The 27295-nt window shown below is 32.7% G+C and overlaps 1 protein-coding gene and 1 long non-coding RNA gene across 4 annotated transcripts; both read right to left on the reverse strand.

Moving 5' to 3' along the window:
• Positions 1–326: 326 nt before the first annotated feature.
• LOC107369420 (uncharacterized) lies at positions 327–24426 on the reverse strand. 2 transcript variants are annotated; one of them, XM_015937364.3, is made up of 7 exons: positions 22499–24426; positions 15175–15448; positions 14916–15083; positions 8980–9056; positions 1593–1903; positions 1397–1514; positions 327–1310 (listed from the first exon to the last, which is right to left on the reverse strand). In XM_015937364.3, the coding sequence occupies exons 1-7, from the start codon at positions 23317–23319 to the stop codon at positions 746–748; spliced, it is 2334 nt and encodes a 777-aa protein (XP_015792850.2). In that variant the 5' UTR covers positions 23320–24426; the 3' UTR covers positions 327–745. The 2 variants fall into 2 exon arrangements, with proteins under 2 accessions (XP_015792850.2, XP_015792849.2); XM_015937363.3 differs by having other exon boundaries at positions 327–1313; positions 22499–23801.
• Positions 24427–25367: 941 nt separating this feature from the next.
• LOC107369429 (uncharacterized) lies at positions 25368–27262 on the reverse strand. Of its 2 annotated transcripts, none has more exons than XR_001570314.3 (3): positions 26878–27262; positions 26450–26794; positions 25368–26225 (listed from the first exon to the last, which is right to left on the reverse strand). It is a non-coding gene; the product is annotated as an uncharacterized LOC107369429 (long non-coding RNA). The 2 variants fall into 2 exon arrangements; XR_001570313.3 differs by having other exon boundaries at positions 26412–26794.
• Positions 27263–27295: the final 33 nt, after the last annotated feature.

Genomic DNA, 27295 nt, shown 5'->3' on the forward strand with positions numbered 1-27295 from the left:
GTCGCTTTGTGACCAGAATTGCTAATTAATTAACTTTCACTCAACTTTCTTTTTTTGTCACTCAGCCTTTAACACAGTTGATAATAGCTACTAATAATGTTTTTAAATGATAATAATGGGTTAGCCAAGTGAATCGTTGCGTTTAATTAAAATGGACAAATCACAATGATAATGATAACAATGCCATTATGAACATAATGGCATCGGTAATGATAACTTTAGAGTTTGTGAGACGAAGAGAAAATTTTGTAAACAAATTTGGTTGCAATTTTTCAGTTCATTACCGGATCAATTACAAGGTGAGTTTCCATGAAATAATTGAACACTTTTTTTCTCTGCTCATAATTTGTAACTTTATTGAAATGTTTCATTACATTCAAGTATTTGTTTTACTTTTAATACAATTTTAAATTTATTATTTAAATATTTTTCATTCACGATTCTGGTAATGATAATATTCACAATTGACCTCGTCTTCAACCTTGTTGCACCTGATGGGCCGTTCAAGTCGATGGAAGGAAAAGATTTGCGTTTTTTTCTGCTTCTTTTCGGTGACTTCAGGGTCCGGTGGATTGGTGGTTTAAGGCAAGCAAAGTTTCTTGGTGTGTCAAGGTTGCGATAAGTCTTTGCTCATTGCGCTTTTTTTGTTGAGTTTTGACTTTTTTTTCGGTTCGCTGATATGTATATATTTACAGGGAAGGATAATGTTGTCCTTTTGTCTTCGAATTATTCTGATATGGTGTTGTTACCTTTCAACCAATATTTCTTCAACATCTTCATCTTCTTTTCTCTCGGAATTGTCATCATTTTGATTGCGCTCACTATTTGAATTGTTTGATAGGCTATTGTTGTCTTTGTGATGATTCTTGGTTTTATGCTTTGAATTGTTGCTTCCATTGATTGGAGATCGTTTATCACCGTTGACGGAGTTGAATGATGAACGTGAATTATGTAAATGATGGGAATGATGAGAATGAAGATCAGAAGATAAATTAGTTCCATTGGATGGATTAAGAAGATTCAGTGGATGATGATTGGATGATGAGGATGAGGAAGAAGAAGAGGACAAGAGGGGTGAAGATGAAGGTGAAGATCCGGGCAAGTGTGGATGGTGACCCAAAGAAGGTAAAAGTCCTGAAGTCAATGGGCCAGTTGATGAACTTTTGCATCCATTCAAGTCCTTCTTGGAAGGTGAATATAATGGATAAGGAGTGAATCGATGAATAGATGGGTCATGAGGATGACTTGGACGAGTTGGACCAACGCCACTGTTGTTGTTGTTTGAGTTGCCATTCATCATGTTTCCATTGCTGCTGAGAAAAGGTGAAAAGAAAGTTGATGTTAAATATTGAACAAGTGATCAACTCTAATGGTCAACTCTGAATGATCAACTTACTTGATTAGAGATTGTTTCGCGAGTTCACTTGGAATTTGATTTGTGTTTGTGTTCCAGAAGTGAGGTGGACTGGTGAAGGCAAATGCAGCGGCAGCAGCAGCTGAAGTTGGTGATGAACCTGTAATGAAGATGAAGAGGTAAGTACATGAAGAATAGAAGAAACGAAGAAGAAGAAGAAAAGAGTTTCGAGATTTACCTGAAGTTGGATTAGGAGATCTTAAGTGAGCTCCAATAGCAGCCGAGTACCAAGGAGGACAAGTTGTTAATAGATTATAAAAGTCGGTTGGGTTGATGGTAGGGAAGCCGGGATGAGGTCTCCACATAACGGGTCCTCTTATGCCGGGTGGCATGTTGCCTGATCCCGAGTTGGGTGAGTTGGGATGGCCCATGAGCAAGGCTCTTTCCCTTAAGAATAAGCTTGCCGTTTCTTCATTGTTCAACAAGAAGGGCGATATTATTGGACCTCGACCATAACATGGATCACTTATTATCGATTCCATAGCATCTCTACAACAAGGAGTAAAAGACAATAAAAAAACATTTAAAATGAAAAATTTCCAAAACTTGAAACTCTACAAAAAAGTCATGAACAAAATAAACATTTTTTCATTTTTGCCTCATTTTGCTTCTTGATTCCAACCCAAACAATTTATCCTATAAAATGAGCCCATTAATTGTAATGTAGCAATAAGTAAACCAAATGGTTGTAAAGGTAATAATTGATTAGTATTAATAGAAACGTGTTTAAAGAAGAAATTAATGTTTTTGTTTTGTGTTTCATTTTTGACTGCGCGATGGTGAACAGGAAACATGATTAAAAAGTAATTGTTTATGAACAACAAAAAAGAGATGAAACGCGAGAAAAGCAAAGCTAATAGTAAGACTAAAAAGTTGTAAAAAAAAGGTAATCAAGTTTATAAAATTAAACGTAAATTAGTAGTAAATTACCCTAAAGCCACCCAGGGTGCTTCTTCCTGGTTGATTAGTAACTCAATGAATGAATGTGTGTTGAAACCAGGGTGGCCAAAAATGCTTATAATTATTAGCACAATACATGAATAGTAAACAATAGACGAACAAAAAACAAAAGATTTTCCCTGAAAAGGGAAAAGGCTATCAAGCCTGTGTGCTTAGACACTTATCAAAAGGGTGACTCTAAAGGACTTGAGGTTAGGTATTAAAAGGCCAAAAAGGCCGTGAAAAACAACGTGATCAACTAATCTCAATTTACATTCATTTATTTTTGCAAGATGAGCCATAAAACACGCAATGATGTAACACTGGGAAAGGTGAGGATGAACCAAAGGGAATCTTATAAACACCTATCTGCACAGTGTGCTGACCACACACAATTTGTTTTTTTTTCAATGAAAAAAGTTGTTTGCCTTTTTTTATTCAACTTTCGCATGGGAGAGAAAGAGGGAGAGAAAGGCGAGATTGTAACGCGCGTAAGGTCATCATCATCATCAGGCAAGTTAATTCAAGAGGATGTCTTCAAATTACTTGAGTTATTATCTGGTAGGAGGAGAGTTAGGTGCGAAAAGGAAGAAGAAAAGGTGATTTTGGGAAATCACCCGTAGGGTAAATTTTGTGGTAAAAAGATGATGATGATGATTATGATGATGAGGTGAATAAAAGAAGGAGATGAAGGGGATCGCCTTTTCAATGTTGGTCTGTTGTTTTTTTGGGTTCTATTTAATAACATGATGATGATGGTGAAAAGGCAAGAATAGATTCTCTCTTTTTTTGTGAAAAAAGCGACACAGATGAGGATCATGATGAGTGAGGTGAAGAAATTATCATTAAAAAACGAGCGACAAGAATGGGAATAAACGGGTAATGATGATGAAAAGTTGCTCAAAATTAAACATGAAAAATGAAGCTTGCAGCTATTTACAATGAAACGATTATAAGTTGAAACATTGAATAGGTTGAAATTGCCTGCAATGAGAGATGAAAATTTCACAAAATAGCGAAAATTCAATTCGTCTTGTCGGCTTGTTTTGCATTGTCATTTTGACAGCCGACATTTAGACATTTGAATAACCTCATTCATCACATGATAGACTAACATTTTAGAGGATAAAAAAACTAAATCTGTCTGAAATCTAGGTTATTTGAAGATTCTGATAGAGACACAATTTTGTTTGATTCACAATCGAAGATATTTTTCGATATGATGTTCAGTTTTTGGCATCAAGAACTTCAAGATTCTATCGAGCAGTTCTTCAGAATTTTTCTATGGATCATGCATAATGATATCTGGAGAAACAAACGGGATGATGAGTTGAACTTTACTGAAACAAATATTGTGACTTTTCTCAGGAAAAATTGTGATAAATTCCAGTCTTGATGTGTTTGAGTTTACTTCAGCCTTCATTTCCAGATTCAAGGTTTAATCGTTGTCGACTCTTTTCATATTCATGTCTTACTGGTAAAATTATAATCAATTATGAAATCGCATTTCAAAGCTACTAATTTGATGAAGTTAATAAAGTTTAATTTTAGCTTAATCCATTGAAAGTGGCATTTGTCGGTGCAAATTTAAATTGTGATTGATTGAATCAATTCAATTAATCTTTGTACTGGTGATTTAAATCGACAATATCCTACTGGGTTGTTGATTCCCATTTCACGCATCTCAACCGATTGTGTTTCTCGTGTAATTTGTATCTGTTTTTTAGTCAATTGGTTGATTAAGTTGAATAAATGATAAGTTTTTCAGGGTAATCACTGTGATCATGATGACCATCAACGTCTCAAGCAAATTTACTAATCATGATTATGTTCAAAAGAAAAAAAAACTTGTTAGCTTTAATAATTTCATCTGTATGCTACTCTTGCATTTCAATCAATTTGAGCTCCTCTGAGCTTTGACATGCTTGCTTGATTCAACAACAAAATAATCATTATTATTACCATTAAGAAAAGTGTAAGAAACAAAACCATTAACGAAACCCAGCTGAGATGTTTTTACTCTAAAATGTCTGTTAAGATGTCTTAATTGTAATAAGATTGATTAAAGAAAAACCTTTTCCCTCTCAGAGTTTACAACAAAAAGGCAAAGCAACAACAGATTAATATTTCAATTTAAATGATTGAATAGTTGAATAAAGATCGGCCGAAAGTTGAAAATATTTTCATAACAAATTGACTTTCTTTCGCAAACGATTAAAGATTTAACCTCATGACAAGATTCACGTAAAAGATCAACTGAGTTGACACATCGAACAAGATGAACTAATGGTTTGAAAAGCAAGTCTATATCGATAATTCACTATCTAATCGATCAGTGAATCGATTGTATAAGTCATTTGTCACTTGGATCTGCTTAATCAAGTTATAGAAAGCTTTGAAAGAAAGATTGATAAACAAGGATTACTAGCCATTATACTGCCAGAGATTTGTTCAAAATTAAGTTTGAAGGTTTCAAGTTATGTATTAATAACACGTTTAACTTGAAATGTGCAAGATGCATACCGATGAAACAATTTTATCAACTTTTCAATCAGCAGCACTTTTATCAAACATCGGCATCAACGAAAACATTTTTTTTTGTTTTTACCTTCAACATTGTTGTGATAAGTGTACAAGCGCAAAGAGCCACAAAAAGCTAAAGTCTGAGCCACGTTTTTCAATTTAATCATCTTCGTTATTGACAGGTATTTTGTTTTTTGCTGTTAGCTTAGAAAGTAAAAAGTGAATCAACGATGATCAATGTATCAATACAATTTGATCATTTCTTTTTCTTCTCTTCAATTTCAATTTGTAAAACTTTTCTCTTCATCATTAGCCTCATCATTTTCATCCTTTAATTCATCATCTTTTTTTCCTACTTTTCACTCACAATGAAAATTCAACTTTTTTTGGCTCATTATATCAATCAAATGTTTACCTCTCAATCTGTTGTGATAACATTAAATTTTTATCGGTTCAATTGAATGTAAACAGCAACAATAACAAACAGTGTAACAGCATCAGCAAAACCTAATATTGACGTATTAATAGTAATCAATCAGAGAAGCAGAGAAAAGAGAGTAAAAATGTTTATTCTAACTTATCTTCTCTTTTCATCTTCATCTTCATCAGATCAACTTGATTTATCTGTTGCGAGGTGTACAAGTGTAACTTGAATCTTCATCTTCATCCAAACTTTTTTTTACTTGTTGCACACACACAAAACTTTACACTTGCAGCAAGGTAAAAAAAAGGTAAAACAAGCAAGTTTGTTTTTCCCTCTCTTCTGCTGATGCAACATTTAATTGAGTGACACTTAAAAAGTACACCTTTGGGCTGAATAGTTTGCACTCACAGTGGAGGTAATCAACAGCCTTTTATACCTTTTGATGCAAGATTGGTAAGGAAAAAATGCCAACACAAGAGACGAAAAAACGAAGGTAAAGTTGGTTAAATTTGCATTTGCTCACACAAGATGTTAATACGCGAAAATGAGGTTCATGATAATACTCTGTAATTGAAATTTTGCTCAGTTTTTTTTCTCATTTCATTTTCATTGTTTCAATTTTGAGGCTCATAATTAGCTACTTAGTGTGTGGTGTTGTTGGTGTAAAAGCAATCTTGAATAATGAGTGTTCATGGATAAACCATGTTTTACGAGCTGTTGTTTTGCATGATAAGTATGAAAGGTAGAAATGAAAAGTTTGTTTGTTGTAAATACAAGAAGAAGAAGAAAAGGTGAACTTGGTGATGATGAGGACGATGAAATTAGTTGAAGAATAAAGATGAGTAATTTGGGTTGTAGAGAATGTGTGAGAATAGGAAGAAAAAAATGATGAAGAAGAAGAAAAAGGTAAGGAAGAAAAATGCAAGAAAACGAGAAATAATAAGAATGCATGTTTTTATAGCTCAAGGGTATTAGCTGTGAGTATAATGAAGAGTCAGACCACACACACATCTCAAGGGTAAGAAAGATTGAATGAGCTCAATCAAAGTGCCTATGTAGAGCTGAAGAAACGCGACGTGTTCATGTGTGTGTGTGTGTTGCCAGTGTATCCATGTACTATCACCAACAATGTTACTCTAGTCACACCTAACAAACTCATCCTCCAGGTCAACCTTCATAACCCAACTCGGCCTCTCAACTCTTAGTGTTGTTGCGATGAAAATGCTTCTCATTTTAACACAATCTCGTTCAACAAATTCATTGATCATTTTGAAATGAAATTCCCTTTAATTACGCTCAACAAGCCGACTCAACTTCATCATCATTATCATCATCATCATCATCATCATCATCTTGCATCTTTAAAAGCCGTTATCCTTGTTTTACCTTTTCTTGTTCTTGTTCTTGTTCTTCCTTCTTTTACAAAGTGCCTCACTCAATTTGTGAGTTGCTAATGATAATGATGATGAAGATGATGATGATATTGATGGCGATGAAGATGAGCAAGAGTGTAAAGGGTGTTAGAGGCGGTCAGTTAAGGTTAAACTTTAAGGTTCAACTAAAGGCCTGTGAGCTCTTTTTTTTATTTGTTGCTGTTGTTTCTTCAATAGATTATCATTATTATTAGCAGTTCTAGTGAGTTTTGTGTTTTCCTTGTCAAGAAGTGGAAGAGAGAGAATAAAAAAACGAGCAAAATAACCGGAGAAAAAAAGGTTTACCTGTTTACTCCTCCTGCCCATCACCTTTTATATTGATTAATAATTATTATTGTACTCTTAGTGGTTGACCGTGAATTGAAAGTGGCGAAATAATCAACGTTAACGTTAATAGGAAAACAAAAAGGAAAACTTAAGTTGAACAATAATAAATGGTTAGTTGGGCAGTTTGCAGGTAAAACAGTTGATCACGAATGAACACCTTTTAACTTCAATCAAACTCAATTAATTGAAAAACAAGCAAAATACTAATTACTTTTTTCTCTCTTTTTCTTGACTTAGATCAACAATAAAAAAAATGAAAACACCTTTTGCCTCACATTTTTATATTCATCAACAAATACTAAAACATTATTCTCATCAAAATCATCTTTGATTGTCTTTGAACATAATTCTTGTAAAGGTATTACGAACGTGTCAATATTTTGATGAAAATTTGAAAATGAATCTGTGATTTGTTGACACTCAGCTAACCTTAATCTCGGTTGAATTGAAGCTACGATAGTATCAATGTCAGCTTGCGTTTGACTGACTGACTCAAACTGACTAAAGATGATTGACTATTCGTTGGTTTATTTTCAATTTATTGTGACAATTTAGTTTACCTTGTTCAAGTGTACTAAAGGGAGAGCTTGTAGCAACTTTGATCACCAACGAGTTGATTTAATCTCAATAAACATTTCACTTTCAAAATGAAAACTCATAGTTCAACTGATTGACAGAAAGAAACTCAGAGGGCAAAAACTCAAGACATCAACACGTTAAGTTGACTCAAAGTTTGACTGGCTTGGATGATGAACGTCACTAAACTGTGATATCAATTGTTGATGATGAACACAAAGTTTAATCGAAATGCTGATTTCTGGATTCGGATCTTGATCTAACAAGGAAACGACATGCCTAGAACCGATTTGAATGAGATAAGTGTCATTCGATAGAGCATGTTGAGTTATGAAAAAGGTTAGGTTTGGTTAGGTTAGGAATAGTTTGCCTTGAAAGTGGCTCTTGAGATGTTTGGGTTTAAAATTTGTAAGTCTGGACTCGACTAACACGTCGTTTTATTAATATTGACAGCTGAAATTGAAACAAGTTTTTGACTGTAAATTATCAAGACTCGAGACGACTAATAATTGTTTTGACCATTTTCATGATAAAAATTGATTTGATCCTAATAAATATTTCACTCGACTAACAGATCTAATCATTGTTTGACTCAATCAAATTGGAGAGTTGACTTGATGATTGGTTTTGTTTGTTTATTTTTGCTTTTACTTTTGTCTCTTTTATCATGAAATTTTTTTTCCTCTTTTTTTATCATGACATTTACAATCTAAAATTGGGTCACAAATAACTATACTTTCAGAGTATATAAATCAATTCTCTATTCATTTAGCAATCAACTTGTTTTTACTGAGTAAACAACAGCAAATAACAATGAGACTAGTTGCAAGTGAGGGGATGAAGAAGGTCCAAGAAACAAAAAGATAGATGTCTGAAGATAAGAGAAAAGCGAATGGCGATGGAAAAAAAAGTTTGTCTGAAAAGTCGAGTGAAACTGAAGAAGGAAAAGATGAAGATGACTGCAATAAAGGGAATGAACAAGTGCTTGGAAAAGTAAAGTTTGGCACAAAAGTTGATAGTGATCTTGATCATGATTGTGATGGTCAAGAAGAATGAGTGAAATAGAAAGAGAAAACTGTCTGACACAGATCAAGACAGAGGTGCGAAGTTTTGGAATGAAGGAGAGAAGGAAGACGATGAGCATGATGATGATAATGGTTAAAGTGACGTTTGTTACTTTTACTTCTCAGTTTTGTTGGTCGCCAAGTTTTAACTCAATTTGTTCGAGAAGTTGCAAGTGTATCTTTATTTAGCCATCAATTTGTTTGGATTGAACTGGGAGAAGCAAAAGGAGCCAAAAGAAAAGGGAAAAAATGTTTGACAAGTTAAACTTGTTGACTTACCTTTCCAGGTCAGTGAGTCTAGATGAATCTCGGAATCCTTTGGCAAATGGATTGCTGTCAATTTTCAATTTCGTTATCTATTGAAACATTGGACGAAAAGGATGAAACGGAGAAAAAATTAAAAACCGAGAAATTAAAAGAAAGTTTGAAAGCGCAAAAGATTTTTTGAAAAAATTGCCAAATTCGCCAGCACCGAGTTTCGTCAAGTTTCAAAAGTCAAATCAGATAAGTTTTTGAAAACATTCAACAAGGCGACATTTTCAGTGAAAGTGATCAATCAAATGAGATTAATTCTTGAGACAGATTCTTGTTGGATTACACCAATAAAGTTATTAAAGGTTACAGGTTGAACATTAATGACAATAGGTAAGTGCTGATGAACCGTGAAAACTGATGTTTAATGTTTTCCTTTCACTGGTTTTTCGGGTTAAATGGGCAGTAAGTTACGGTTCATTGTTGGGTGTTGTGATGATGATGTTGATCAAGATAGATGTTGATCATTAACCAAGCTAAAGAGGCGAAAATAATTTGACAGCAAAAGGCCCTTTGAAAAGGTAAATATGTAATAGCATTAATTTTTGATGGGTTGATGAGCCTCACGAGTTTATAAGAAACTTTTTTTTCTCGTTTCTTGAGCTTTTCACTTTCAAACCATTTTGTCAGTCTCATTGTTGCGACTGGCTTTGATTGAAGTCTAGTTTTGATTTTTTTTTTGTTAATCGTTTTGATTGGAGCCAATTTAGGCTCTTTGATTGGCTTGATAAGTAAACCTCAATTATCATCATCATTAAACACTATTCAATATCTGTATTATGTTTTGACCTTTTTCCGTTTTTTGCTTTTCTTTTCCTTTCGCTTTGTGTTGGAATCTTGGTCAATTTGTTGAGCTTTGATTGTGATTAACTTAATTTATTGATTCACTGAGCCAGCTAATCGAGAGATGATTGTTCAGGTTAACTGTTCAATTGTTTTGTTGTGTTGGCCAAATGAGCTGCTCTTTAGGTACCTTTTGAGCCATAAAAATACAACAAAACAAAAGATATCATTAAATGGATAAGAAAACCTTTAATAATGTTAATGATGATGGTAATGATGATGTTGGTGAAACTTTTAAATCTCAAGTCTTTTTCCTGCTAAAAGTTTGTTTCATTTTTGGGTGTTTTCATTGTTCAGCAATAACCTTTGAAACATTTGCTTAACTCAATTGTGTTCAATTTTGTTACAATTGCATCTTTCCTGTTTACCTGTGTTTACACGCACCATTGCAGTGAAATTGATACAATGTTAGAAACAAATGAAAGCCAATGATTTTGATTGAATGGCCAGTCATTTTGAAGCAATACAATTTGATCCAATTTGATTAATCAATTTTCAAACAAAACTGACCATTTAATGCTCCAATGCTCATCGACGCTTACTCTTGCGTTAAAAGATGAATCAATTGCAAATCGATTCTTTACTTTGAAAGATGAAGAAAAAATCTGCTTAAAATGGATTTACTTTTTTCGGAGAAAACATTTTCTAAGTTTTTTGGTCAATCAAACGATTCGAAGGAAATATTCAAAATGCTCTAAATCTGAATCTCGAAGAATCGATTTTTGAAAGTTCAAAAAGTCCTAGCATTTCGAGTTCCGTCAACTTCAAGTTCACTTGAATGTCAATTGATTTTCAACGAAAATTTGCTTTGCAAGATTTCCTTTTTTCTGTCTTTTTGCTCGATTCCAAATGAATTTTTAAATTTTTGTCTCATTTTTTTTCTTACACTCTTCAAGGTCAACTTTGGTATGAAAAGAAAGTCCAAGTTACCCTGTGATCAGAGTAAATGAGATTATCATGATTAATGAGCAACTTTAACGATTGTCAACACAACGCCTTTTCAACGTTTCTTTAAACAAGTAAAACTTGGTAAAGGTAAATGGTTAAATAAAAGTAATGTGTTTATACATAAAATGAAAAAGTAATGTGAAGAGATTTTTCATCATTCATGGAGACAACATGATGCAGAAGCTAACCATTGAAATGTATAAATCATTAAGAGTTTGAAGAGAAGCAAGAAAACTAAGGTAAAAATTAATAAAAACATATTCGCATGAATTTGAGCTTCTTCATCTTCTTAAATCATGGTTGAAGACAAGGTTGATTGAAACGATTGATAATAAAAAAGCATTATTAAGGCAAACTTGGTCTCTAATTGGTTATAAATTAACTAATCAAATGAAACAAATAAATAACTTTGAATGTGAAAATGTCACCAAAACTTGTAGAGGATAAAATAAGAGACTCGTAAGATATGATGATGGTTATGGTGACGAATATGAAGAAGCAAAAAATGCAATTAATAAGTGTGTTTAAATTAACGATTAACATGATTGTTGCCAGTTTCACAGTTAACGTTTTTTTTCTCCTAAATTGATTATCAATGAAATAATTGAGAAATCAAATAACTATTTTGCCGATTCGACATTGCAGTTTAAAGTTGAACATTTCAATCAACTTTAAATCATCGATAAAGATGTTCAACTTTTGCCATTTTGTTGCAATAAACTGATGACTGAGTTGTCAAACCCTGAGTCAATTTAGTCATCAGTTGAAATTGATCTTTGCACAACATTGAAAATGGGGTTGGATCGAATTAGCTTATCTGCTGTATATTGGTTGGTATCAACTAACCTAACCTTACCTAGCCTAATACACTAACAATCGTATATCGATAGTAAGTCTTTAGTTGCTGATATAATAAGTACAGCAAAAAATTAACAAGGCAACTATTTCATTTATGACTGACCGATTTTGATGGAGCATAGGGTCGAACGATAACGAAATAGGCCGAAATAAACGAGTTTTATTGCAGTGTTATTGAAATGACAAAATACCTAACATTTCACAGTCAAAGACACTGACTAATTAAAGACACTAATCATGATTGAGGTTAATTAATTAATGAAAGACCTAACAATGAGGATAATGTGAGATGTTATAATTTATTTTCAAATCAAATCAATTTTTCGTTAGCAAACTCTAGAAATCGAGACAACTCACAAGAGAAGTAACCTTGCTGGTACGGACAGATCAAATGAAAGTGGATTTAATGGAAAGCCCGTGTCAGAAAACCCCTTAAATCACTAATCTCCCATGGAGCTAATCGATCTGAAAAAAGTTACAGGGTCGACAAATGTTCCAATCACGGAGGTCAAAATGATTAATAAAGTCACATTAGAGAGAAATATTTTACTAAATCAAGTCATCAAATCAAATCATTATTTAGTGTCAATTACCACGAGGAACGCAAATCTAGAATCAGTTTATTTTTACAGTTTCTAGTTTTCGAAAAAAATTGCAATTGTTTCATGATGCGAAATACATTTTGCTGTATTTTAGAGCAAGTTTTTTTATATTTGAATTTATTCGAATTTCATTTTCGAAAGCTAGAAATTAAATGATTCCAGATTCGCGTTCCTCATGATAAACACTTAAATAATTTGATTTAATAAAAATATCTCTCGCTAATGCGATTTTATCAATCATTCTGACCTCCGTGATTGGAACATTTGCGACCCTGTAACTTTTTTCAGATCGATTAGCTCCATGGGAGATTAGTGAATTTAGGGGTTTTCTGACTATTTGTTTCCATTAAATCCACTTTCATTTTGACCTGCCCGTGCAAGGTTTCTTTCCTTGTCAGAGTAAACTTTTCATCAATAGTATCAGTTTGAGAAAATGAACATCAGAAAAGGTAGCTTTCTTTTCAATTGCTATTTCATCTTCAAGTTTAATTTGAATTCTATCCCAAAATTAGAGCGTCAAAAGAAGATGTAATTAAACTTGAGAATATGATAAACTTGGTTTATCATTAATTTTAATAAACAGTGTTAAGTGAAAAGGTTTGACAAAAGTTTTACACAACAGAAGAAAAATTTCCAGTTGCTATTCAAAGTTGAGAAAAAAAAACTGTTCAATTGAAGAGTAAAAAGTTTACCAAATTCAACATTAATAGCTCAACATTATCAAAATTATGCTGAAAATTGAAGTGAAATGATAAAAGAAGGTCAGTTATGATAATAAAGGCCACCCGTGCGTCACAATAAAGAAGATGCGATGGAATGAGAAAAAATTGAATAGGATATTGTACCCGATGATGATGATGAAAAATGATTCAAAAATAGTGGTAAAGTTGATTGAATAAAGATAATCATGTTTAATGGCGAGTTAAGATAAATTAATGGTCAGCCATTTAAGAAGCAAACCTTAAACTCGATCATCTAATTGATCCGTGAGAAGATTAATCCTTTAATGGAACCATCTTCACACAGAGCAACAATAGTCTATCCCCTAACCTGATCATGATGATCATTAAAATGAAATGGCGAGAATCAGTGAATTGAGTAATCATGTTGACGATGAAGAAGAAGAAGAAGAAGAAAAAGAAAAGACGAAAATGGCTTTCAACCAATTTCATCAAATTTACTGGCAAAAAAACCTTTTCTCTCTCATTTTCTCTGTTCATTTTCACACAACTTCACGAGATGTTCATGTTTTTTCACGCAAAATAAAATTATAGGTGAACCCTCAATAGACTGATGAAGAGGTAAACATGAAATGTTTACCTATTGCTATTATTATCATTTTATTCATAAAGTTGTCAAAATAACAGGCCATAATCAATAAAGTGATTATGATATATACAATGATAATGATAATAAAAGGTAAGTTGAAAATAATAGTTGTTCAATAAAAGATGATTACTTCAGACAAATATGCATCTTCGGTGGTCTTTTACCTTTTTACCTTTCATTGTAATTTGGACAATTTCACCAACCTACCGAGTTGATCACGATTACGGTTGGAAATTGGTTCAATAATTGAATTGTTGAAACGATTTACACGTTAAACAGCAAGCTTGGCGATGCTAAGTGTTGAAGTTGACTGCTATTTTAAACAAGTCTATCATTCCCTGAACATTGGGGAAAGAAGTTTTTATTGGAAGGATTATCATGAAAAGAGTAATTTTCTTGCTCGCCTTTAGTGAAACAATATGGAATTTGAAATTTCATTTTTTCTTTTTTTCTCAATATTTTCATTGACATTTTATATCAATAATAATGTCAAGAGTAATTGGCTACATGGTCATAGATGAATGACAGGATTTAGCGCCTCGATTAATCATGATTAATGTTAATTATGTGTCGGATTAGGATGAAGATGAATCAGATGATGTTACCAATGAGACAAGTATGAGGTAAGATGAACATGATCAAGAGGAAAATAAGTTTAGTTTGATGAGTCTGATGAGGATGAGGAGGATGAAGGATAAGAAATTTAAATGACTGAGAAATGTTTAGAGTTTGAATTTTGTGAGAAATAAAATGAAGAAAAATGAGGGAGAATTGAATAAATCAGAATAATCCGGATAAATAGTTATAACTAGTGATGAATTTCAACGTTTTTTACCTTTTTTTGCTTCATCTTCTTTATTCGTTTTTACCTTTAACTTTGACTAAATCATTTGCAAGGTCAATTTTTATACAGTTTACCGCATTTGATGATGTAAAAATGTACAAAGAAAGGTCAAAGAGCAAATGGATAAAGATGAGTTTAACTTTTCTCTCTTTTGGGCTTCACTACCTGATCAGAGTTACCTGGTCTGTTGTTGATGTCATTGAGATGAGGTGCAATTTATGGCAATTTATTATCACAACTATTTTTACATTATTTAGGAGCAAATGTTTACTGGCAAGGAATTGCTCATATTTATGGTCAAATGCTTTACCTTGGTTGGCTGTTGGCCGATAACTTTTGCTCCAATTTTTCTTCTTCTTTTTTCTTGTACAACATTTATTGTTGTAAATTTATCAAAGTATCATTTGCATTTTGAGCCTTTTGCGCTTTCAAGTTTGCACAGTTAATGTGCAAAGTTAAATGTTAAATGGTTTACTTACAAGTTGGTTTTGATAGGCAGTTACAGCGGTGAAAACAGTTTCTGGAAAGACAAAGGTTCGAAATCGTTCAGACTCTACGGCGATGGAAGGTGAATCAAAGGTTATTCCGTCCCGTTGTATGATTAGATGTATTCGAGGTTGATATTTGTGCATTGAATTTAATACTATCTGTAGAGGGGAAACAAGTTTAAATTAGAAAATGTATTTTGGAATATTTCTCGATGAGCCTCAAAATCGATTATTAGATAAGGCTACTTACATGTCCTGATCTGTCATTTTCATTGTTGGTCAACTTGACCTTTTCAAAGGTAATAACTTGTTTCCTCAGTTGATCGGCTGAAAAGGGTGCATCAGGATGAAGATAGAGACGAGCTGGTGAAGGTGGATCTGCTTTACCGGCGACCAACCATGATGACCGATGATATGCATAACGATATCGTTTATTATCGACTGGTACAATGTCCAAATAAACTAGATATTTAACATTAACATCGATTCCAGTAAAAGAGACTCGAACTGTGGGAAACATTCGTCTACGGCGACAAAAAAACAAAAGAAAAATTTAGAACCAAAAGAACAAAGAAACAAAAAAACTCGATTCGACAAAAGAAAAAATTCCTCCCAAAACAAAAACTAATCAACTCATTGAATGACAATGAAAAGTTAATAAAAAAGCAAGATTAAAACGACGAGTAAAAACATCAAAATAAGCAAAATAAATTGCAATTTTATTCCTGAAGCAAAAAGTTGCCAAATTGCAAAGGCAATAATTTAATATTGGACAGTTTACATTTTTTGTTACACTTTTTTTTTGCTCTCATCATCATTTGTACAACCAACTATTGATGGTAATAACAAATAATGATAATGATAATCACCATCATCATCATTATCACACCAACATTTGACTCAGCACAAGTTACAAGTCGACAGGGACGATAATGGAGAGTGAAAACGGAGCCAAAAAAGGCATAAACAATGGTTGATAACAATCTCATTCTTGACGTTGTTTAGACTTGGTTTTGTTTTCAGATTCAAGTGTGTTGAGCTGCTGTCGTTAACAAACGCTGTTCAACATAAATTCATGTCCATTAAAGCAAGGGCAAAGTTTAAAATAAAAACAAGAAGTCATTCTTGTCTTAACAGTTGTTGTCTCTATTCAGTTCATTTTCATCATTTTGTTCATCAACTCATTGATGAAACATGAAAAAAGCAACAAGTTTTTTTTGTTGATCAAGCACACTTGCTGACCCTCAAGTTGAACACAAAATGAATTACATTTTTGCTCAACTTAAACTGTCCTTTTGCTAGCCATTTATACAACCTTTATCCTCTTCAATTGGATCAAAACTTTTTTTTTAGAAAAGCTGAAAATTCCGAAGAAAATTCAACAATTGAATTCGATTGATCTGGTCGATAATTATCTGAACATTTTGATGGAGAATTATTTAGTACCTTATCCGGTTGAATGGTGAAAGATGAGGTTAAGTGTGAAGAGAAATTTTTCAAGAGAAGAAAAAAATTCTTCTCTTTAACCAGGTCAATGTTGAATGAAATGTTGCCAATTGAAAAATTGTTATCATTATCATCATTATTGATTCAATCAGCAGTCAGTTTAGTGTTTATATCCTGTTTCAAGACTATTATTGAGATGAAAGGAAACAAAAGGTAACTTGTAAATGAGCCTTACTTGCACTCAATCAAGTAAATTGTTCAACAAAATACAAGCCAATCAATCAATTGCTAATCGGATATTCCTTGTTTCACCATCAACTTTTGTGTGTATTTTGCCAACAGTTAACAATGATATTATGTGAAGCAAAGCAAAGGTAGTAAAAAAAAAGAAACCTGAACTATCTGAATGAGGAAACATTGAAAGTTGAATGAAAAATGAGATTGTTATCCCTTGTGATTCACCCAAATGGAAACATTTATGTGATGATGAAGATTAAGATGATGATAATGATGATGAATGGTAAAATGATACCAGGTAAATGATGGCCAATGTAAATATTGTTGGTTAAAATGAAAAGTTACCTTTGATAAAAGTGTCTTATTGTTTTGTTTACTCTTCATCTTTTGCTTCTTCTCTTTACCTTCGCCATTTCTTTCAACATGAACAGTTTTACCTTTTAAATTCCGGTTTCATTATTATTGTTTAGTTAATGGTAAATTGATCGACCACACACACATGTTGTTGTTTAATTGGATAAAATACCGGATATATCATCTTCATCATCACCATCATTATCATCATTTTACACCTTATCTTATTTTATAAATCAACAATTCATCATGAGATCAGGGAAAAAACAGACTTCTTTTTTTCTCAATCAATAACTTCTGTCGAAGGGTGCAAATTGATTGAAACACTGAGTGACGAGAATAGCCTAAACATGTCATTATGACAGAGTAAAGTGATCAGAAGTTCTGGATTTGTTAAACATGACAATATGTTTTGGTTTGCTATTGACTTTCCATTCAACGATTGTTAGGTTATCAATTCAAGTCTCCATACTTTCATTTACTCCTTTACCTACTAGGCTACACCTTTTTAGACAATTTTAAAAATGATTTTAATATTTTAAAATGGCCAAACTTTAAACCCAAATATCTTAGGAACCACTCAACTCGCAGGATAAACCTAAAAGGCTATTCATCTACATAGCTCGTCAAATGAGCCATTAAACATAAAATCGGTGGGTAATTGTGAGTCTATTGATTCCTTGGTTAATTAAATCCATTTAACGCTAGCTAAAGGATTTGGCAAAAACCTTCATCTTTCAGCAACCCTTTCACTTTTAATTTGATCCGTTCAAAGGTAAAGTTTGAGACTTTATCGGCATTTTAAAAAAAGAGATTTTATCGCTTAAAACGATTCAATTTTTCATCTTGAGTTTGATTCAATATTCAATTGATAAACTTGCCTAGCTTGACTTTTTTTAAAATTTAAACTCTGGATGACTCTATTTGATTCCTGTGTTTAGCTGATAAACTGATGAAAAGGTTCAAAACTTGGTGAGCAGTTTGACTAACAAGTTTAATTACCTCAGCATCTAACCAGCTTCACAACTATTGAAACTATAAAGGCTGACTGACTCAGAGTTATTTAGCGTCATTATTGTGACAAATTGAGCAAACATTGCAAGTAAACTTGTTACTCACCAAAAAACTGTGAAGATGATTTACAAATTTCAATTGATTTGATTCTAATCAACATGTATTTTCCAATCTAACTCATCTAGCATCATCAGATGTCTCTAGAATCGAAAATGAATAATTCCATCCTGAATATCAAATCATTGAATAGTCGATGTTATATCACCATGGAAAGGAATCAGTTTCATGTTTGGGAAAATGGTCAAGACATTTTCCTAACCTAACCTGACCTAACCTAACCTTTTTGAAAGGTTTCCAATTTTCTGTTGAGTGTCCATTAAAACTGTGCATTTTTCATCATTACCCTCATCCATATCCACATGATCATGTTGATAGGTAGCAAGATGAAAGATGAGTGAAGCTGAAAAATGATTGTGCACAAAAAATTGGTTCAGCAAGCGTAAAGGATCATTACGGTTAAACTGCAATTAGCAACAAATTAATGGTTTCCACCTTGGAAGTTGCAAGTTACAATGAAATGTTAATGGCTTCAAAATTGTACTGGTCTTTCCATCAGCTATTAAATAATAATCATAACAACAAAACACCAACAATAAAAAATAATAATTTGTCGCTTCTTTGTTCTCATCTTTCCAAAGCAGCTTTTTTAATAATGATATTAACTACCAAAACTGTATCATTATCATCATCATTACTATTAGACAGGCAACTTGAAAATGAAACGAGTGAAAGACAATAGCAAACAAATCATGAAAGTGTCACTTGGCCATACCTTAATACTGTGGTTATTAACATCATTGTCACATCTAACCATCATTTAAGCTTTTAATAACAGAGTAACATTAAAAACTTTGATTTGTTACCGTAAACTTTTACAACCGCCATTATCAGAATGATCATCATCATCATGGCAAGTTGTAAACCCATCAACTGGTCAACAAAACAATATCCACTGAACAACTCGTTTTCAGTGTTTTTTTCTTCAAGATTTTGTTTCCATGTTTCTCACATGTTGACTCAATTAATCATTTGAAAGGATCAATAAGTTGATTAGCATATTGTCAGCGTGTTAAAAATAAATTATCTGATTAACAGTGAAACAGTTGAAGAATGGGGAAAAAAGGTGAAAATAATTGCAATGGTTGTAATCAATTATTCATTCTTGACATGCACCATGAACAGATTATTTGTTGTCTCAAATTAATATTAAAAAAAAAGGATTGAATATCAACGCGAAATGAGCCATTTTTGCTGTTTATATTTTAATGTAAATTGAACAAATCAAAATATTTAAAAATTCTCAATCACGCTAATCTCAAGTTATTGCTTTTCATTTTCTCGACTCTCCATGAACAAACTGACATATTAAAATATAAATGTATAATTTGAGTTAAATTATTGCAGCAAAATTGAGTGAAAAGGCAAAAATTTTGTTTCACTTTTTGCTTCAGTCCTTTTTTTCATTGGCAGACTTTTGCCATTGAAAATGACTGTTTATCCGCTTCTTGATAACATAAATCAAACATCAAGTCAACTAAGTAACTGTATATTGTTGAGATGACAATTGATACAGTTGACTGTTGTTGCCATTCAATTGGCTAAATCAAATGGTGTTCATTGATACACACAATGGGACATTAAATATGACAAAAAGATGAAGTTGATAACTTGAAAGTCCATCCATTATAAGGTTTTATCAATGGGCAAGGTAAGAGCATCGGAAATGTATTATTGACCTAGCACTTTGGCATTGGCAATTTTACACTTTAAAACCATTGAGAGATGATCATTGATAATGATGATGATGGAAAATGTTAACAATATCTTGAATCGCATTTTTATTGGCAACAAATATGTTGCTCGAAATGTGACTTTTTCGACTTTCCATTCGATTCTCCCTCGTGTCTTCTGTCAAATATTATTGCTTGTTATTGTTAACCAGATTGTTGTGCGTTTTGTTGTTGATGAGGAGTGAGTTTTGGCGTTTACAATCAACTTTATATCTCAAGTGGCTTACAACAAAAGTGAACAAAAAAAAGAGTGTAAAGGTTTATTGTTCGTGTGATGTGAGTCTTGTTGGTACTTTTTTTGTTGCATTTGATTGTCCTCTTTAACCAAAGGCGTTTTAGTGTAAATTTGGTTGGTAAAATATTGTGACAAAGATGCAAGATGAAAGATGGTTCAACATGGCAAAAAAGGTTTGCCTTGAAAGGACAATAATGATAAGATTGATATTCATTTCTTTTCCCATTATTGACCGTTTTATTATGGATAAGGAGGTGAATAAGCTTATTGATAGAGGCAGTCAATGATCTACTTCAAGTTAAAGTTAATGATTGTTGAAACTGTTGTCTGACAATGGGTTTTGTGTCACAGGGAATAAGTCAACTTTTATAATGATGGGTGCGAGTCCATCATTGTAACATTCAATGGGCAACCAGATTGCAGGTTCAACAATAAATTCATTTTCTAATCAATTTACTCTCATCAAACCTTTCCAATTTATGATCGACTTCAGGTTTCATTGAACAATGCAAAACTAACGATCTTTTTCAGACTCAAGTTGACATTGTTAATAGCAATATTCAGATTAAATCAATTAATCAAATCAAGCAAAATAAACAAATTTGTTTATGTAACTCAATGCTGCTGGCAACAAGTCTTGATGTTGATTAGTGAGCATCAAAAACGCTAACTTAATCTCTGACAAGCGAATGTTGAGTTGAATGAAAAAAAGGATCAAATTTTAAAGCTAAGGAACCAGTTGAAACTCATGTTGTTCATAACTCAACTTGCTCAAGTCGCTTCTAGGCAACACATTTACTTCCCTTGTTCAAGAGCTGAATTGAATCAAACTTTAGTCATGAAATTGATCATCAATTGAAGTTTTTACTTTGTTTCATCATGATCAGGAAAGTCAATTAGCCAATGAATCAAATGTTTAAAGCTGTGAAAGTAAACAGTTGGACTTGGAGTTGATACAATATTGTTACAATATTGTTGCTCATGTCGATTGGTGTCTGTTATTACCTAAACTTGGTTTATTATTTGATTGAATGATAAACTATTATTAATTGGAATGGTTAATTGTGACAATAAAGAGAAAAGTTATGAGTTAATGATTAATTTCATTTGATTTATTGGCGTTTCAACTGGTGTTGTTATTGTAATTGGTGAATGAGTTGGCAATTAAATTAGCTAAATCAACAATTGGTGACAGCAACAAACAAAATGATAGTGATAATGATGATGAGAGATGGTGATGATGTTGGATGATGATGATGGCGGTGATGATGACGACAAAAAAAGTGATAATAAGAAGTGAACAAAACATCATCATCATCATCATCATCATCTGTTTATTTTCAACATTTTGTCGTCACAATAGAAGCTAATTATCAAATAATGAAGATGATGATGATGATGGAAATGACAACAATATAAAGTTGAATTTCAACGAAAACAGTTTCAACTTTTATCTTTTTCTCAAATCTTGAATTCTGAATAGATATAGGTTGGTTATCATGTTGGCTAGTTGTGTTATGTTATAGGTTAGATGATGAAAAAAAGTTCATTTTCTTGTGTTTCCCTTTCCATCAATCTTAACAATCTTCATCCTTCCATTTCAATCATCATCATGATGAGCATTGAAACAAGATGAGAAGAGGCAACAAAACAAAAGAAAACAATTCAACATGAATTGGTTTAAAGCAACTTTAATCATCATCATAATCATTTCTCAAATCAACATATTCAGCGCAATCAGGTTAATTGTGTTTGACCTGACTTGAGTAAATTCACTATTTAATCATCTAACCAAATGTAAAGGTTGGACTCAACATTAACAGGGAATTTTCATCATTCTGATTGTTTCAATGATCATTATGTTTTTGTTGATTGTGATGATGATGATGAGTAAAATTATTCACTAAATATTGTGCTGTGTTGGCAATTGAAGTATTTTTGTCTCAAATATGATAAGTTGATGTTGCTTTAAATAGATTGAGTTGAGTGAAAATAATTAATAACTTTTTGTCTCTGGTTTCATTGGTTCAACTTTTCAAGACTGAATTTCTAGACTAGAGTTCATTTTGATGTATGATTTCATTGGCAATTTATTGATTAATTGATTATTGTGTTCATTAGTGGATTGAAATTGGCTGCAAAAGGTTTGAATAACGATTCAAATTTCATGAAATTTTTTCTTTGCTTTTCTTTTTCACTAACATCTTGGGAATTTGCTAATTGTTTTTAAGATGAAATTTGATATACGATTAGGATGATTAATATGATTATAATTCTGGTTAGTGTTCATGATTGTTGTTGGTATTGTTTTGTTAATTAAAAAATTGCGTTTTCTCTTTGCTGTGGTTAATTGGTTTTTGTTTTGTTTTGGGAGGTTCAAAGTGCTCAATGATAAGTTTATGTTGTTTAATGTTTTATGATAAATTTGTTTATCTTACCTTCCTGATTTGGTGATTATCATTTCAGTTCCAAGTTCATTAAATTTATCCCAAAGCTCTTTGTTTTCTAGGTGACATTTGACTCCGGCCAACTCTTCACAGTTGCATTTGGGTTTGATTGCATCGGCATATGGATTGGGTCCACATGATGAAGATGAACCGTCTTTAGTTGATCCGGTTGAAGGTGCAGGTGAAGGAGTGTTCCTGTCCAGAGTACCTGACATGGGTCGACCATCGTCCATGTTCCCTGGATGAGGAGATTCGAGGTGGTGTGAGGGTGAGGCAACAGGAGACCGAATGGGTGACCTGATGGGTGATCGTATGGGTGACCTGAGAGGAGATTGAATGCCCGGTGAATGGCAATCAAAGGAGCTCTCCATTGGTGGAGGTGAACAGTTGTAATCCACGTCAATTGAGGGTGGACTTAATGAAGGTGAATTGGCTTCGATTGCATGTTCATCCATTCCATTCTTGGTTAGTCCATGGGATGAGGTTGAACATGATGAGGTTGATGAACAAGAGAATCCATTTAAAGGTAAAGGTAGGGGTGAGAATGGAGGTGAATGTTGTTGATGTTGAATGGGATCGTTGGATGATCGACCCATGATGGCTTCGATGGAAAAGTCGGTTGATGGTCTATTGGCTAACGAACCTGATTTACTAGAGTTGTTGGTGTTGTTGGTGTTGCTAGAGTTGCTATTAACAAGAGGTGTTCCTCCTGAGGATCTGGACTCAGTGGACATTGATGAACTTTTATGATTACTGTTATTGCTCTTCCTCAAACCTGTGGTCATAACTAAATCCAAATTGGTAATAAGCATAATAACAAGTTTATCCTTTTGACCATTGACAGTCAATTTAATCCAAAGGTGAATGCAAAGTAAACTGAGTAAAAGTAAAGGGTCAAAGGTGACTGGATGATGATGGTGGTGACGATGGTGAAGATGACGGTGTGATGAAGATGATCAAGAAGATGATGATCAAGTTGATGATGTCTGTCAATCAAAAACAAAACAAAACTGAGAAACAAAAATATGATTAACAAGACAAACAAGAAGAAGTAACGTTTGTTATGAGGTCAGGCAAAATTGGATAAAAAAGGATGAGAAGAGAAGAGAGAAGAGAGAGAAAACAGAAGAGAGAAAAGAAGAGAAGCAAGAAAGAAGATGAAGAGACGAGAAGAAGAAAGAGAAGAAAGAAGAAGAAGAAGAAAGATGAAGAGCAATTGTAACCAATAAGAAGAGTCTCGTTCCTCCCATTTTCCCAATGTAACTTTACTGTTGAACCATTTTAACTCAACCTACTCAGCTTATACTTGGGTTACTTGAGACTCCACCTAAACTCCCTTTACGGAGTCACCTTATTGAGACTCCTTATGATGATGATGATGAGAAACGATGAAAAATGATGATCACAAATGATGAGAATGATGATCACTCTCAACTCCTCCTTAAGGGTCCATAAATACAAGTATTGATTGGCGCCAAGGTGCCGAGTCCTCGGGTCTCTCTAATCATAATCAATGACAACAATTAAACATAATGAAACGCCGACAACATCTTATAAGTATTAATGAGTATCACAATTATCTGGCAATTGTCAGCAACCAAACAAATCAAATAGCAAACAATCTTTATTATTATTCCTTATCATCATCATCATCATCTCACCTTTATTATTTTATCTCAACTTTTTATCCTCTTCTTCTTCTTCATCATCTTCTCACTTTATCATCATTTTCAACATTTCATTTTCTTGAAACTCTTTTCATCTTGCTCACAATCATCATCACCAACCATCATCATAATCATCATCAACAGAAACAAATTTGCTTCTGCAAATATTTAATCACAATTATAATTATAATTTCCACTCACTTACTAATATTACAAATTATTAATCTGTCAAGTTAATGAGTTTTTATTACTCAATGCAAGTAGTCTCAACACAAAATGTTACAATAATTAACAATTAGCTTTTTTTTCAAACGATTAACTTTCATGTTAAACATTGCAAATGAATTTATCAGATACAAGAGGCAGGTTTAACAGTTAATTTTAATAACAGATCTCATTATCAAATTGAATTAAAATGATCGTTAAACTTGAAAAAAAGGTTCACTTTTTGGTGTTCACTGTTCACTTTGAAATGCTTAACCAAGATTTGTAAATCATCCTTGATCAGATTGATAATTGTTTAACGCGTTAATTACAATTCATGTTCAATTGATTAACTTCAAACTCTTATCATCAACATTAGCAATCAATTTGATTTGCAATTTGATTCCGGTTAAAGTGTTGATAACATGTTTTGGTTTTGTGTATTGACTTCAGTTAAACTTTGAAGCATTTTTTTATTTCTTGCTGTTTCAATATTTTTTTGAACAAATTTTTTTCTTTACCTTTTTGACGTTCAGGCCTTTTACAAGCTAATTTTTACCTTAAAATGATGATCCCGATGATGATGTTTAATGATTATAATGATGAACATGATAATTGGGAGAAATTGCTTTCCTGATTAATCAAGAAGAATCAAAAAAAAGAACGTTGGTTTCTTACCTTTTATCTATTAATTATGATGGATTAATACTCTCTTGACAAGATTAAATGTTGAGCTTTCTTTTTGCACTTTAATTTTCATCTTTTTTTCTCACTTGCCTTTAAACTTTTAGCTTTCAAGATTAACTCAATCCATAGAGCTGATTAAACATTCCGTGTGATTAGTTGATGGCTTAACAGAATCAAGTCTGTAACAGTGTTTAGCAATTGTCAAGGTGTAAAAATAATTGTCCCAAATAGTTGTTGATCATGATTATTGGTAAATCCTTGAATAAATCAAAGATAATCTCATTAGCTTGACAACAAAATGGTTCATTTTTTTGTATAAGTGTTTAATCATTACACACTTTTCAATGTTTTAAATGGCGATTGTTGGTTTTTTTACATTTTTTAGGTTATTTTGTTTTAACATTTAATTTTTTCTGGTTTAAGGATAGAGGCGGCATCTATTGGTCAGGTTAACTTTTACTTTAATTTATTTTGTTAGTGTTACTTTTTTTGTATTGTAAGTGAATTGATTGTTTCATTTTAAATGATACAGATGATTGTTGTAATGTCATTGTTTCTGATCAAGATGAAGATGAGTTTTTGTTCAAGACATTTTCTTTCTTCTTTATAATATCATGGTGATAATATAATAATGGTAAACAATCGATCATTTGATTTGGTATTGAGTGTAATCTTACTTGCTCTCTCTGTCTCTCTCTTTCTTGTGTCTCTCTATCACTTTTTTCATTTAATTTGTTAACAGCTAACACTCTTAATTACTATTAATGCTGCTAATAATAATGATGATGATAATGTTTCAACCATATTGGAAGTTAAGTAAATATTACACGAGAAAGAAGAAAAGGCAACTCATCAAGCTTTTCATGATAAACAATCAAAGAAACACACAGTAAGAGTGAGAGTGTAAGAGAGAGAGAGAGAGAAATGAGAGGGGAATAGGGAAAGAAAGAGAAAGAGAGAGAGAGAAGTTTATCTAGATGAACAAGATGATTAGGTTGTGTTTTGAAAATTAAATCCAATTAGTGGTAAACAAGATTTCCATGGAAAGAGATTAACAACAAAATATATGACCAAAATGTAATGACAACTGGAAAAAACTTGTCCAGCTAAAGAGCTATTATGGCAAATAGACTTGTCCTGGATGCCTGGATGTAACCATTCTAAGAAATAGAGAAAGAAAAATTAATACATTGATTAAACATGGAACAATCCTCAAGGCTGTAGATGATTGTTTAAGAAGTTGGATAAAAATGATGATACTGATAGTCGGAGAGGGAGAGGGTGAGAGAGAGAGAAGTATAAAAGTGCCATTCATAAATACTTCCGCTAGCAAGTTATCGACTTACTGTCGCCACAGGTTTTCAAACAAAGCAAAAAATCTTACAAGAGGCCACTTGAGATGTAAGATGATGATGATGATGATGGAGAAGTTGAATAGAAGTGAAACTTGTAAGTAATATACACCTTAATAAAGGGAGAGACAGAAAGAGAAAGATACAGATAGAGAGGGGGAATAGGCTAACGTAGACAAACAAAGAAATTGCATGTTGGTAGAGAGAAATGAGCGAGACAAGGGGAAAAGGAGAGTAATGGATAGATGAGCTTGTTGATTTTGGAAATGATGATCCTGATGAAGAAAGTTTACAAAGATGGTGTTGATTTGTGAGTTGAGCCTCTTAACAATTAGTTTAATCAATACACTGATAGCCAGCCGTCTTCTCGTCTCGATCTGAAATATAACAGAAAACAAAAGATTATCAGTTAACTCAGAGGGGAAGAGAGTGAAAGTTATTTACCGATATAAATACATACATCTTTAGCTTGAAAAGCATGTGATGACTTTTGAAAAGCTTAATTTACCAATTAGTTGGAGGTTCACATGAAAGGCCGCAGTAAATGAGATTTTTGCACGCATATTGCTTGGAATGGACCAAAAATGTGTTGACATCATGGTAAAGTTAACATCAGCTGAACCCTTCACATCTGACATCTGACCATTTAACAGAGACGATGTTCTTAAAGAGCAATCCGCATCATGTGGGGAATGTTTTCATCAAAAACGACCGATAATCCAGCGGAACAATAATAGCATTAGTGAATATTTCACACATAGGTTCGATTTTAGTTTAACTCTTAATTTACCACAATTAGAAACTTGCTAAACCCGAAAGTTAATAAACTTCAGTTTATTAAACTGTATAAAAACGTTGGAAACGAAAATTATTTATAA

Source organism: Tetranychus urticae, chromosome 3, assembly GCF_039701765.1.
Source record: "Tetranychus urticae isolate SD_2017Ah chromosome 3, NJAU_TeUrti_SD_1.0, whole genome shotgun sequence".
Taxonomy (NCBI): Eukaryota; Metazoa; Arthropoda; class Arachnida; order Trombidiformes; family Tetranychidae; genus Tetranychus; species Tetranychus urticae.

What these genes read in the sequence shown, in the direction of transcription:
- LOC107369420 (XM_015937363.3), bottom strand. Translation starts at nt 23,319, where the DNA reads ATGCTTATTACCAATTTGGATTTAGTTATGACCACAGGTTTGAGGAAG. An exon ending in AAAATGACAGATCAGGACAT is followed by an intron (nt 15,084 to 15,174) that starts GTAAGTAGCCTT and finishes TCCCCTCTACAG; the next exon opens with ATAGTATTAAATTCAATGCA. An exon ending in ATCTCCTAATCCAACTTCAG is followed by an intron (nt 1,515 to 1,592) that starts GTAAATCTCGAA and finishes TCTTCATTACAG; the next exon opens with GTTCATCACCAACTTCAGCT.